The 14,724-nt window shown below is 41.5% G+C and overlaps 1 protein-coding gene across 5 annotated transcripts in view; it reads left to right on the top strand.

The window, feature by feature from the left end:
- The first annotated feature begins 2,343 nt into the window (after positions 1–2,343).
- The window catches only part of Jbug (filamin-type immunoglobulin domains fbug), a 30,683-nt gene continuing 18,302 nt past the window's right edge, over positions 2,344–14,724 (top strand). For 4 of the 5 annotated variants that reach the window (XR_013081809.1, XM_076783761.1, XM_076783766.1 and 1 more), the window contains exons 1-11: positions 2,344–2,545; positions 6,090–6,464; positions 9,198–9,322; positions 11,070–11,200; positions 11,277–11,490; positions 11,565–11,682; positions 11,779–11,966; positions 12,310–12,465; positions 12,549–12,690; positions 12,764–12,969; positions 13,042–14,563. Coding sequence is in view for 4 of the 5 variants with exons in the window: in XM_076783761.1 (XP_076639876.1) it covers positions 6,098–6,464; positions 9,198–9,322; positions 11,070–11,200; positions 11,277–11,490; positions 11,565–11,682; positions 11,779–11,966; positions 12,310–12,465; positions 12,549–12,690; positions 12,764–12,969; positions 13,042–14,563 (3,169 nt within the window). In the remaining variant the exon portion in view is untranslated. Of the gene's footprint in view, positions 2,546–3,092; positions 3,247–6,089; positions 6,465–9,197; positions 9,323–11,069; positions 11,201–11,276; positions 11,491–11,564; positions 11,683–11,778; positions 11,967–12,309; positions 12,466–12,548; positions 12,691–12,763; positions 12,970–13,041; positions 14,564–14,724 lie in introns of those variants that run through there. The other variant, XM_076783762.1, reaches the window with a different exon arrangement.

Below are 14,724 nucleotides of genomic sequence, written 5' to 3' on the forward strand. Positions count from 1 at the left end.
AGCAAAAGCGATGAACAGTTCCATAACGTTGAATTGGTATCAAACGACAAAATAGAAGTGGGGGGAGCAATTTTAAATAGTTCTTACCAGTGGTCATCACGGTCCGGCACTGGTCAGTAGTGGTCAGTAGTGGTCAGTAATCGGATCTCCACTGGTCAGCACTGGTCAGTAGTGGTCAGTTCTGGTCAGTCCTGGTCAGTCCTGGTCAGTCCTGGTCAGTCCTGGTCACTCCTGGTCACTCCTGGTCCCCAGTGGTCACCGCTCCACGAATGGCCTGACTTTGGCCCGCGAGACCCGGTCCCCCTGGATGCTCCAGGGGTACTGAAGAATTTGTCTAGCGGTAGTCTTCATGTGGGGAAGTCGAAGAGTGGGGAGACAGTGTCAACGTGAAGAGTGAAGAACCGCTTGGTCTAAAGAACAATGCTATTTCAATTGGTCCCACCTCTTGACCGTTTCTGGATCTTCACTGGACCGCTGACCATGATGTCCATCTCACTGTTGACCACTAGTGACCATAAGCTGGTCATTGTTGATCGTCGACCCATTAAAACCATTACGAAGATTAAAGCCTTACGAGGATCCCCTTAGAATTTGATGCATGATCTTTTTAACATTTTGTTCCACTTTGGAAGAGTGTATCTCATGTTATAAAACACTCATGGTACAGCGATAGCGTTCATCCCACTAAGGATAGGTCTATTCTTTACCTCGTTTATGTGTAATAGGTTGGAAAATAAAAATGCCTAGGCAATTGAGACTGAAAATCGTATACAGGTTGACACAAATCGGATTTCAGCTGTTTCGAAAGCAAGAAAGACTCACATTCGTCTTCTTTCTTGAATTCCAGCAGCTGTCCAAAGCACCTAAGCTCACGTACACATGGCTGTGAATTGATGTGTGTAAATGGAGGGGTAAGCTTACTTACGTCAATATTTATAGATTTTCCGCCCTCAATCGATCATAGATATACAAGAATTCTGCTTTATCAACTGTACGAAAGGAAAATCAGCACCTCGGACGAAGTATACGAGTAAACTCTCTTCTCAGACTTTTCTGGGACTCTAGAGTTCAGACGAGACATACGAGAAGATCTTACATCCAATGTATTTTTGTGGTCCATTTTTCTGGAGCTCCAGAGCCCCATTACCATTTTCACGTCACTCGCAACATTACCTACAGGTTACACAAATGAACACAAGAGGAAATGAGACAGAAAATAAAATTAGAATAAGCATGGATTCTTATTGTGCCGATTATCCAGACTTTTCGATTTCGTCCAAAATTTTGACCACCATTAAAACATTCATGTCGATTGTTACGAGAAATTGACTAGTTTCTGAAGAACAAAGAACAATGTACATTTAAGTGAATTGAGAATAATATCGATAATAATGGAAAAATGTTAGCTCTCTCGCCTAAATATGTGCAACAAAGCACTACGTTATCATAAAAGGTAACTGATTTATAGGTTGAGTAACGTGTTTTATGTGGGTGGAAGATTTGGTTCGCTAAGCAACGATAGATTTCAATGCCTGATAAAGAAAGGTCGCATTGAATTAAAATCTTTTCGTTGAAATCACTGCCATTGCTACTGTATCATGCATTACAAAGATCCTTAAAATTCTCGTACAATTATATCGAAATCGAATTTATGTTTATTACATTGATATTTTCTGCTAACATCGTATTAAAATTGGTCATACCAGATGTAGAAATTATTTCATCAGTATCGTTGGACAATTAAGAATTATTGCTGTCTGTAATTGGCGCTTAAAATGATAAATAGAATTTGTATTCTCGGCGCCTGTGTATATGTTACCCGACGATTACGAATCCGACAGGTGCCACCACCTTGCGGAATAATTTGCGTGTTCCCAGTAACTGAATATCAGGAAAGTATCCAAGTAAGACAAATAGGGCGTCCGTTGGAAAAAACCGCGCATGCAAGTAAATATACAGATGTACGGTGACACGCGTGTCCTGAAAAATATTGCTTAACCGTCAATATACAGATTAAATGTACGTGGATACTTGTCGCGATATTAGGTAATGGTAAAATGTCAGTTGGTAAATGTAAAGGATATAAATATTTTTTATATCTTAAAACTTATATCTTAAAAATATCTACAAGATGTCTCTAACGAGTACTGTTTCGCGTTAATCAAATTACGTGTTATTAGTAAGGTGGCAAATGGATAGTAGAAAGGTAGGGGCCCAGAAATGAGTAGGCACAGAAGCGTGTACATTACGATCGTGTGCATGTGTTCCAACGGTCTCGGAAAGCGATCGCGTCAAGCAGCGTGGAAGAAGGGGATTTTCACGTCAGTTCAGTGAGCTCACGCACTTCGAACGACGATCGTCGACAACGACGCGATCCGGAAACCTGCGACGTCCAAAAATGGCGTTTCTCGCGTAGCTCGCCGCAACACCGAGGTGCCTTGGCTTCGTCAACGAGTGGAGCAGGCTCCGTCGAAAGGGAAATCGCGTGAACTCCGAGGAGTAGGAGGATTCCGTGGCCGAGAAGCTCCTCGAGATACCGACCGACGTAAATATCAGTTCACATGCCAAGCATTCTTACATCCTCGATCGCGCGCGAGTGAACGTACAAGATAGTTCGCATTCAAAGCATTTATAACGACGAAGACGAATGTCGCCGCGCACGATAGAAGCTTTCGAATACCACTTTTGCTCGTTCTTCGAACAAATCCACCCCAAATCGCGCCCTCTCGACAAGAATTCCGATTGGCCAATTCGCCGACCGTTGACCAATCAACGACGATTCTTGTAAACTCGCGTCGTGACTTTTGTTCCAAAAACGAACGCTGTCGTCGCGGCGACAAATTCGATCGACCGTTAGAGATTATTTTCCCATTGGATCGTTCGAAATATCGATTTCGAAAGTTCGATGGATTCCCACCGGCGCTGGCTGCGTGGGTCAAGTGGTCGGTCGCGAAACAATTCGAAAAGACAGATGCAGTGAAAATTTTGTGCGCGTTAGTGTGTAAAACGCCGGTATCTATCGAGTGCTCGATTCCCGTGAAATGTTCTGGAAGAGGAATGTCACGTTTTATGTATTCGTGCGATTATAGACGCGTCCTCGTACCACGTTCTCGTCACGTCGTCGCTTGCACCAATTGCGTTGCGGTCGAGAACGATTCTAATCGTCTTGTTTATCGTGAAAGTGTCGCGCGAGGGTTGTTTTCAATGTCATAAGTTACATCACACGTCGTCTCGAGCGTGCCGCAGGTAAGTCTCTCGTCTAAAGTCCATTTACGATTCGTCGCCAGACGATAAAGCTTCGATGGCGTAGTCTGTCAAACTGCACTCGGTCCGGCGTGAAATTTTTACGCGCTTGCGCAAGTTCACGCCGGTCGAGGCAAGGTTTTGAGACAACAGTGATGTCATAGGACGGGGCAGCGCGGCGAGAAGCGACGTCTTTGGCACGTGGAGTGGACGTTATTACATCGGAACGCGCTGGAAACCTCAGAACATGATTACGATCGATCGCTCGAATTTCTGTCCATTTTAGGCTATCTAATTTCTCGTCGATAGACACTCGATCGTGACTTTACCGCGGAATTTCTTTCACCCATTTTCCTTGCACGGTAGAGAAGCGTCGACGGACCATAAGTATCGTTTCTACGCTTTCTTCTCCCCTTTCTCTCCGTTTGTAACTGTAAAAGATTTAATGAATTCGTATGAAACGGCGGAACGCTAGATTTCCACTTAAAAGGATGCGAAATAGGAGATGCGCCCGAGGATCGGGAGACGTAGCAACAGGTGCCCGCATAGACACTTTCACCGTGTGAAATTTTTTAACGAACTAATCTTCCCGAGCACCGAGAGTATCGCGATTAACTGGATGGTTTCGCAGAGAAAATCGAGAGGCGCTAGGCACACCGCTTCCGGGTGAATCCAACGTGCTGTTGCGCGTAATTTTGTTCGTTTTTAAATTCGAACGGTCTCGCGCTACACCGAAGATTCGTTTATCAGGCCACTTGACCCCAGGGTTCGCGTTAAATTGTCTTCAGAGACTAGTGGTTGTTAACCTCTTCCCTTCCACGGATCGTTCTTTGTAATTTGTTGTAAACAGCCTATGGAAATTCAGTCTTAAATATAAGCTTATTTATATTAGAAAACAAAATTATTATATTAATAGGAAATAGGAATTATATTATAATACTGGTTTTGTATGTAATAATGTAGTATCCTCTTGTTTCTTGCACTAATCTGCGGGATACTTGCAACGGAATCACACCCTCCACTGTTTATGTGTTTTCAGCTAGAGTGTAAACACAAGTGGACGGCAGCTGTGTAATTAAAAACTAGAGAGGGGCAACGACATTATGTATATAACAATTTTGAGTAAACAATTGTTATATAAAAATAATATACAGGGTGTTCGACCACCCCTGGGAGACATTTTAATGGGAAATTCTGGAGGCAAAAATGAAACGAAAATCAAGAATATCAATTTTGTTCAGAGAGGTTAAAAAGTTATTAACAATTACATTAAAACATTTCAAATCGTTCTGAAAAAATTATTTTTGGTTGCAGGAGTCAGTTACAATCATTTTTGGTGAATAGACATACCCTCGAAATCCTACCCACTTTCTAGAAAAAAATTCGAGAAAGTTTGAAATTTTTCGACAAAATTAAAAAATTTCGAATCGTTCTAAAAAAAATATTTTCAATTAGGGGGGTCGTTTATAATCATTTTTGGTGAATACACATACCCTCGAAATCCTACCCACTTTCTAGAAAAAAATTCGAGAAAGTTTGAAATTTTTCGTCAAAATTAAAAAATTTCGAATCGTTCTAAAAAAAATATTTCCAATTACGGGGGTCAATTACAATCATTTTTGGTGAATACACATACCCGTGAAATCCTACTCAGTTTCTAGAAAAAAATTCGAGAAAGTTTGAAATTTTTCGACAAAATTAAAAAATTTCGAATCATTCTAAAAAAAATATTTTCAATTAGGGGGGTCGTTTATAATCATTTTTGGTGAATACACATACCCCCGAAATCCTACCCGTTTTCTAAAAAAAAATTCGAGAAGGTGCGAAATTTCTCGGCGGAAAAAAATTTTTTCAAATCGTTCTAAAAAAAATATTTTCAATTACGGGGGTCGTTTATAATCATTTTTTGTGAACACACATACCTCCGAAATCCTACTCAGTTTCTAGAAAAAAATTCGAGAAAGTTTGAAATTTTTCGACAAAATTAAAAAATTTCGAATCGTTTTAAAAAAAATATTTTCAATTAGGGGGGTCGTTTATAATCATTTTTGGTGAATACACATACCCTCGAAATCCTACCCAGTTTTGAGAAAAAAATTCGAGAAGGTTCGAAATTTTTCGTCAAAATTAAAAAATTTCGAATCGTTCTAAAAAAAATATTTTCAATTAGGGGGGTCGTTTATAATCATTTTTGGTGAATACACATACCCTCGAAATCCTACCCACTTCCGAGAAAAAAATTCGAGAAAGTTTGAAATTTTTCGACAAAATTAAAAAATTTCGAATCGTTCTAAAAAAAATATTTTCAATTAGGGGGGTCAATTATAATCAATTTTGGTGAATACACATACCCTCGAAATCCTACCCACTTTCTAGAAAAAAATTCGAGAAAGTTTGAAATTTTTCGACAAAATTAAAAAATTTCGAATCGTTCTAAAAAAAATATTTTCAATTAGGGGGGTCGTTTATAATCATTTTTTGTGAATACACATACCCCCGAAATCCTACTCAGTTTCTAGAAAAAAATTCAGTACAGGTGGAACTTTGAACGTTAATAACTTTTTAACAAAGTCTCAATCAACAAATTAGTAATCTTGATTTTCGTCCTATTTTGGCCTCTAGAATCTCCCATTACAATTTTTCCCAGGGTTGGCCGAACACCCTGCATATCAGATTAGAAAAAACTAGCTATTTTGAAACATCGATGTAAGCTTGTATTTGAGACCGAACTTACTTGTCTTATCATATATTCATGAGCCCTTTATTAAATTAAAATCCAAAGGGTGTCCCGTTTGGCATGAAATTGTCTCGTCTGTATCGTACGATGTTTTAAATAATAAAAAAAGGAACGAAAATGGAATCGACCGAACAATTACGCCCGGAGCAATTGGTGGGCCTGGTGGCCCGTTCCGCGGAGGGTACAGCAGCGAAGGGGATGCCGATCAAAGGTCACGAGGACTTGTGGGTGGAGATTCAGGCGAACACGTTCAGAAATTGGGTGAACGAGCACTTGAAAGCTGCAGACGTCGCTGACGGGCCCGTGATCGATCTAGCTGAGGATTTTCGTGATGGCACGCGGCTCTGCGCTCTCGTCGAGGTCCTCACCAAACGACGTTTGCCTCGATGGAATCCGCGACCGGCCAATCAGCATCATCACTTGGAAAACGTATCGACGGCTCTGCAAGCCATCGAGGCTGATGGCGTAAAACTCGTCAACATCGGTGAGTCGCCATTAAATTCAACTCGCCAAAGACAAAATAACGTTTCAAACTGATTAGAAATCCACGGATACGACTACTATGCTAAATACTATGCACCGTTGTTCTACTTTTTTTAACAATCTTTCAGATTACCGCCACAGTAGACGTCCAGTAAAAGTACCCTTTCTCTGCTGCGTGCAAATGATCTGGAAAGGAATCGAATTTGTTCCGAGTATTTACCAACGAGCTGTCGAGTAATTGGACAGGGGTCATTGAACCTTACTAAAACAAAGAGCTATAATTAATAGCTCCTGAGAAAGTAGCTTGTAACAGTTTACGCGATTCACCCTTGTATCCCCATCAGTGGCGACCTATTCTTCTCGTGTAATCCTCAGTCTCTTACCAACGTTCTGACTTTTGTTTTCAAGCGGAAGACGCACAGCGCTTGCTGCTACCTCCCTTCCACTCGTCGACGTACGAGATTCGCATTGCAAGCGTCGAAGCTGCATCCAACGAAGTTCCACCGTGCGGATGATAAATCAGTCGCTCGCTCTTGAGTCACAGGCGACGATTCCTCGCCAAGAAGGACAGCGCGGGCTTTCAGACGCGATCGTATCGAGCGTTTCCCTGCTCGGGGAAAGATATCGATCGTGTTTCGTGTACCGTCGCTTCGGCGATCGTATCGGTGTCGGCCGCTAAACGATTTCTCGTCGTACTCGCAGGTGTATAATTACACAGGCCGACTCCACGAATGACTTCACCCGGTCGTTACGTCGTTGCCGTTATGTTGCACAATTTTATTCGTAACGCCTTCTTGATAATCGACTCGCAGATAACCCACATGCGAGGTGCTTTGTTTACTGGTCAAGTATGCCGTCCGAGCGGAAAGGATACGCGTACGCGCGAAACGCGTAATTGTCGATCAGAAATAGGCAGCCAAGGTGGCTAGAGGAACCCATACCATTCCTTAATCAAGGGGCAGAAGCTGAATCATCGGCTTGTCGCTGAATCGCGCGTCCTTCTTTGCGATCGATTCAAATGTTTACAGAGTTCCTTAACCCTGAAATGTTAGACCAATAGTGGGGTACTGCATTAGTCACTCGTTTCGTTTTTACAAGTGTTTGTGATGCTATTATAACATTTAACCAAATGTAAGCACTAGTCCTACAGTTAGTCAGGAAGGTTTTTAGTCGCGCAACTCTCATCACAAGTCTCTCGCAATGCTAGAGTCGTTCAGAATTTGTTCAAGCAACATTGAGGCGAGTAAAAGTTAACCCCTTCTCAGCCCAACAGTAACAGAGATTATAAGAATCATGATCGACTCTGGCGTACTGATAGGAGCTAAAACTCAATCACAATCGTCATTTGCTGTCCATGAGCTTGGTTCTTGATGTTCACGTTTGGGCCAAAGTCTTCGTCACCAGTCAGACTCGTTAAAGTACGAGAAGGGGTTAATTAACGAGTATTCTTTAGTTACGAATGAAGTTTACCCAACTGTGCCTGATATTTATAATAACGCGGTGCTTAATAATGGTTTGCAACGTCTAGTTTCCGAACATAGTCGTAGTTATCTTTTATAATCAAAAATATGGTTGTTACGTCACGGCGTGCAAATCAGACTTCGAGGTCGTTGCCTTTCTTGCGCTCTATCGGCGCCTACGAGGCTGTTGAGACCCATTACGATTATACTCGTGTAGCTGCCGACTAATTTAATTTCCAACGCGCGAGCGCCAAACCGATGCATCGGCGATAAAGCCTGCGCATTTACGCGTCTCGTGCATCGAAAGAAGCCTTGAGCGGAGAGCAAGAATGCGTTGATTCCGCATTAACGGGAGAACATTAATTGAAATCATTGAAAAAATTCGAGCCTGAAGATTCTTGCTGGCCGCTTCTGCGCCGACAAATTATTCCCAATAAACTGGAACAGTGTTTCTCAAACCCCGAGGTTCCTATAAACGCGTACGAACCTTTTGTCGAATACGCCTTCCAGCAAACGAGACTTTTGTCAGTGTAATTTGCAAGTACAATACGCAATTAAATGAAATCATGCATTAGTTTTTACGTAAGTCGATTCTTTTCGTCATTCTGCATACCAAAGAATCAAGGCGTGACCATTGAAGACGTAACACGCATGTACTTCCGAAGATGTTTCATATCCTATTCTTACACCAAAGAACTTGATTTTCGTGTTAAAATTGTATTCCTCATATTACACTATGTAGCACTAATGACTTTGATCACGGATACCAGTTAAACAATGTGATTTGCAAGCATATTTCATAATAAGTGTACGTCTTGAATGCTCTTGCTTTCCAGATGTTGCTTATTTATCGTGTTAGATCGAATCAGTTTGAAACATGTAATTTTGTAATAACGAAAGAGTTGATATGTTTAGTGTATTTGTGAAGTACGGTAAAAATAAACGGAATGACTGCAGAGATTTATCGTACCTCATATCCTGTTCGAGTACAAATGTGATAGAATTGTATCAGTGTAAAATAGATTTTTAAATGCCATCTTAAATAGGATGTCGATAGTTAACGGGTTAAACGTTCGGATCCATCTGCGGATAAATCTTTCCTTGGAGCAATTATTCGATGAATAAGTTTCTCACGCGTCATCCTTTTCCCACATGAAAATTGCTTTGGAAATTTAGGTCGGCTTAAAGACTAATCGATGCTTATCGACGCGAATGCAACCGACGCGTAGCGTTGGACGTAAAATAATATTGCTCCGTAAACTTTGTGCCCATAGGCAACGTGGACATCGTCAATGGAAATTTGAAACTGATCCTTGGTCTGATATGGTCGCTCATTGTAAGGTACCAAATAGGCAAGTCCAAGTTCCCGCCAAGGAAACTCATGCTCGCATGGCTCAAGGTCAGTATATGTAATTGCACGGGTGACCTTGCTGCACCGCGAGTGTAATCTCGGCGTACAAATATAACAAACTCTCGAGTTGGATACGCGTTCCACCGAATACATTAAATAATACCGATCGAAGGGGTTACGCCATCTTGACGGCGACAAAACAGAAAAGCTTTCTATAACAATTTGCGAACATCCAAACTTGAACAGTGTTATTATAATTGAATGTACAGTTATCCTCCATTATCCTCGTTTATAGAGAGATAAGATTATTCATAAATCACACGAATTTCATTACTTGTGTAACTGCTTGGAATTAAACTTAATTTTCTGCCTCCGGCTACCCACGCAGTCCATTTTTATAATGAAATGCTTCAAAGATGAAGAGGTTTTTAAACACAACGACCGTAGGTTTCCCAATACGTTCTTGCCAATCTTATGGTACTTTCCAATTTATGAATTATTCCGTCTCTTAAAAATCGAAATCAAATGTTCCTTTATTCGTGACTGAAATATAGTCTTTCTAAAAATTGTAAAATAATCGTTTCTTGTTATGCAGGGTGTTCGGCCTGGGAAAAATTTTAATGGGAGATTCTAGAGGCCAAAATAAGACGAAAATCAAGAATACCAATTTGTTGATGGAGGCTTCGTTAAAAAGTTATTAACAATTAAATTCAAAAATTTCTAATCGTTCTAAAAAAATTATTTTTGGTTGCAGGGGTCAATTACAATTATTTTTGGTGAATAGACATACCCCCGAAATCCTACCCATTTTCGAGAAAAAAATTCGGAAAGTTTCGAAATTTTTCGACAAAATTAAAAAATTTCGAATCATTCTAAAAAAATTATTTTAGGTTGCAGGGGTCAATTACAATTATTTTTGGTCATTACACATACCCCCGAAATTCTACCCACTTTCGAGAAAAAAATTCGAAAAGGTTCGAAATTTTTCGACAAAATTAAAAAATTTCGAATCATTCTAAAAAAATTATTTTTGGTTGCAGGGGTCAATTACAATCATTTTTGGTCATTACACATACCCCCGAAATTCTACCCACTTTCGAGAAAAAAATTCGAAAAGGTTCGAAATTTTTCGACAAAATTAAAAAATTTCGAATCATTCTAAAAAAATTATTCTTGGTTGCAGGGGTCAATTACAATTATTTTTGGTGAATAGACATACCCCCGAAATCCTACCCATTTTCGAGAAAAAAATTCGGAAAGGTTCGAAATTTTTCGACAAAATTAAAAAATTTCGAATCATTCTAAAAAAATTATTTTTGGTTGCAGGGGTCAATTACAATTATTTTTGGTGAATAGACATACCCCCGAAATCCTACCCATTTTCGAGAAAAAAAATCGGAAAGGTTCGAAATTTTTCGACAAAATTAAAAAATTTCGAATCATTCTAAAAAAATTATTTTTGGTTACAGGGGTCAATTACAATTATTTTTGGTGAATAGACATACCCCCGAAATCCTGCGCATTTTTGAGAAAAAAATTCATTACGGGCGGAACTTTAAATGTTAATAAATTTTTAACGAAGTCTCCATCAACAAATTGGTATTCTTGATTTTCGTCTTATTTTAGCCTCTAGAATCCCCCATTAAAATTTTTCCCACGGTTGTTCGAACACCCTGTATTTTTTAAATCTTCAAGCTGATCGTATTTCTGTTATTTTAAGGCGGCGTAACCCTTTGATCGTAACTTTCGTTAACGCTCGAAGCTCGTCTTACCGTTTCATCGGTTGCTTTTACAGGCAGTCCTGCCGGAATGCAGAGTCAATAATTTCACGACGGACTGGAACTCCGGCGTGTATCTGAGCGCGTTGCTCGATTATTGCCAACCGGGTCTGTTCACCCACTGGCGTCAACTCGATCCCAACGATAGGTAAATTGAAAAATCGAAACGTTCACGACGCTTTGAATTTACCCAGCAATTGTACGAATGCCTCTTACGTTCGCAGCGTGTACAATTGTCGGAAAGCAATGGAGATCTCGAAGCGTGAATTCGACATACCCATGGTACTGGAACCAGAGTACCTTGCGTCACCATATTTGGACGAACTATCGGGAATGACCTACTTATCGTACTTCATGAAGGAAGGTTCGCCGGGTTTTCACGCCACGTTACGATGGGTCAACTCTCAATTATCTCACCACTCTGTACAGAATTTCACGGTGAGTGTGACCTTTGCCTGCACCGAGACGATAGTACCACGAACATTTTTCTCAGATGGAATCGATTCTTGCAGACCGATTGGAACGACGGCACAGTGCTGTGCAGCATCGTGAGGAATTTGGGCGGGCCAGCGCCGGCTTACGACAAAATCAACGCCGACCCGTCTGCATGGGAGCACAACATACAAATGGGTAAATAGAAACGCGTAATACGTTCAGAGGATAACGAGTTATTTATATGCGTTTGTCGCGCGTGATGTAACGCTATGGCTTCATATTTTCCCGAAGGTATCGACGGTGGCAAGAAACTAGGCGTGGAGCCTATTCTCAAGGCGAAAGACATGGCAGACCAGAACGTTGAACATTTGGGCGTAATGGCGTACGCGGCATACTTTCAGTGGGTGAAGCCTCGCCCTCAAGCGAGCAAACAAATTGTCGTCCACATCGACAGCACTTCCGCCAGAGTGCAACAACCGGTTGGTACAAATAATTACAGCTTAAAAATGTGCACATCGATTCCCTGAATTATTTCGACAGAGCGTTGCTCAACTATCGTCGCGATTCTTAACGAAACGTAAGAAGACAATGGAAAACAGGGTTCGATTGTAAGTAGCAGTTAAGAACGAAATGCTCGTCCACAGGTACAAATATCCCACGTTGGGTAGTCCGTGGCGCATTTCCTTTGAATGTTTTCGGTCAGAATGAGGAGCCTCGTGGAAAATTATCCCATGATGTATATAATTTAAACGTGTAAAACAGTTCAAGGAACTATCTAGTGTTATGAAATAGTGTTCAATTGTCCCTTATTTGTGCCCGTAGGCGCATTTCAAGTTAGAAATGCTTACCAAAGAAGTAAATACGAGGGAAGTACGCGGCGAAGTCGTAAGTCCCAGCGGACGAACCGAATGTAGGCTTACCTGGAACGGCGTTCACGGTAAAGGAACCTTCATACCTACGGAAGTTGGAATGCATAAGGTTCGTTTCTATCGTTCTATACGTATTGTATATTTATATTCCCTTAAACGGTATACGCGTAACTCGTTCTCTCTGTATTTCAGTTAATGGTATATAACGACGGAGAATTGGTAGATGGATGCCCCTACTATTTTCGAGTTTTACCTCCACTGACCAAAATCAAATCGCCCGGTATGGATCCGTGCGCTATAGGATCTATCGTTGAGGTTCTAGTCAACAGTTACGGTGAATATAGCTCTGAACGATGTTTACTGCATTCTTCTTACGGCGTAACATTTATAAAAGATGCGCTTTTTAGGAACTAGTCATGATGGCATTGATGTCACTGCATGGTCCCCGACCGGAAGATCTCTATCGTGCCCTGTCAAAGAGAACGATGGTGTACATACCGCGACCTTCCAACCCGACGAGACAGGAGAATGGAGCATCGCGATAACTCACAAAGGAAACCATATACAAGGCGGACCATTCACATGTTTCGTGTTCGACCCTAATGGAATAAAGGTAAATATTTGTAATTACGATTTATACTGGAAACTTTCTCGTAAATAAATAAATCGAACGACATGTTTACAGTTATTGGACACGGATGGCGCTATGCCCGGACAACCGTTCTCATTCATCGTCGACGCGACAGGAACTGGTGGCCTCGGCGACGTAATAATAGACTTGGTCCACGACAAGCAGTCTGTACTTTTCCGAATGGAAGATTTCGGACACATGCAATATCGAGTCTCGTTCGTTCCGTCCGATGCCGGCAAGTACAGAGTGTACGTATACTTCAATGGCTCCGACGTTCGAGGCTCTCCATTTTCTATTCGCGTGGGAACACAGAAAGGATCGAGAAGGTCGAAGGAGTCGACGTCCAGCCTCGAGAGGTCCAAATTATCCTCGCTGGAAAGACGAATGAACGGGTTAAACGTTTCGATCGGTACCGATCGATCCAGCCCTATTCAGAAGGTTTATTCTTCGTCCACGTACAGATCGTCCTCGAGCCCGACTCAACACGTTCGCGATTACTCGCCTGTACATCAGACCACCTCGACTTACAAGACATCGAGTAATTATTCAGTGGAGAACTCTAGCTCGACGTACCATGCGTCAACCTCGTTCAATCGTACCTTATCTCCGAACCATAGTCATAGTCCAGTTTCGCGGAACGTTCACAGTCCATCCACGATCAAGGAAACGAAGGAAATCTATTCCAGCACCGCGTATAATCAATCGAGGTCGCCGACCGTGCAAAGTCCTAGCCTCGTGAAAGAGTCGAAAGACATTTACACAACCAGTACGATCAACACGACACGTTCACCGAACCCGAGCCCTACCGCCCACGGTTCGAGATATTCCCCGATTATTAAAGAGTCCCGAGAAATCTACAATTCCGGGTCATTGAAGAGATCTCGATCGCCGAATCGCAGCCCTATGGCGTTCCGTAGCCCTACGCAAAGTCCTGTCAATCGAAGCTTCAGCCCGAGGAGCAGCGACAGAGACAACAGTTTCAACAGAAGGGGTTCCGTGGACAACGGAGCAGTCGACACCAGCAGCAACGTGAGAGTCTCGTCGATGGTCGGTGGTACCTCTAGACGAGATTCTTGGGACGCCATAGAGAAAACGAAATCCTTGCTATCTTACGGCAGTTTGGAGTCCCTTGCCAATTTGACCAATAATTCGCCCACTGCCGAAAACACGAATAACCAAAGTTACTTAAACAACAATTACAAGAACGGTCACGGCTACAATTCGAGGAGCACGTCGCACGCGCAAAGTAGCTCCTCGAACTTTGTGTCAACGCAGAGGGTTTCCAGTACCGATTACAGTGCATCCCAGAAATACAATAGCGAGAATCACAACGCTCGGGCGCAAACCCACGGCATTCTTAAAAATAAAAATAATAATTATTATAAAAGCATGGACATCACGGACGGGGTACACGATCGATATCTTAATAATGGGGTTTCTGTTTACTCGTCGACGCAAGACAAGAATCATGGCCTCGTGAGCGGAAGTGCGCTTGAAATGTTACCAATTCACAGGCCGACTACCTTCGCCATAGATCCAAACATAGATTCAAGCAAAGTTACCGTCAGTGTTTCTGGTGAGTTTCCTCGTTATAGAGAACAGTATTTCTCAAACTGTAATTATATTAGAAAGAATTACAATTTTTAAATAATTCTTACATCATTAACATATATTTTTTCCATTAATAATTATAATTTTACTCTAGAGTATCTTATATATGCGATCTTTTGCTAAAAA

This window comes from Colletes latitarsis, chromosome 2 (genome assembly GCF_051014445.1).
Source record: "Colletes latitarsis isolate SP2378_abdomen chromosome 2, iyColLati1, whole genome shotgun sequence".
Taxonomy (NCBI): Eukaryota; Metazoa; Arthropoda; class Insecta; order Hymenoptera; family Colletidae; genus Colletes; species Colletes latitarsis.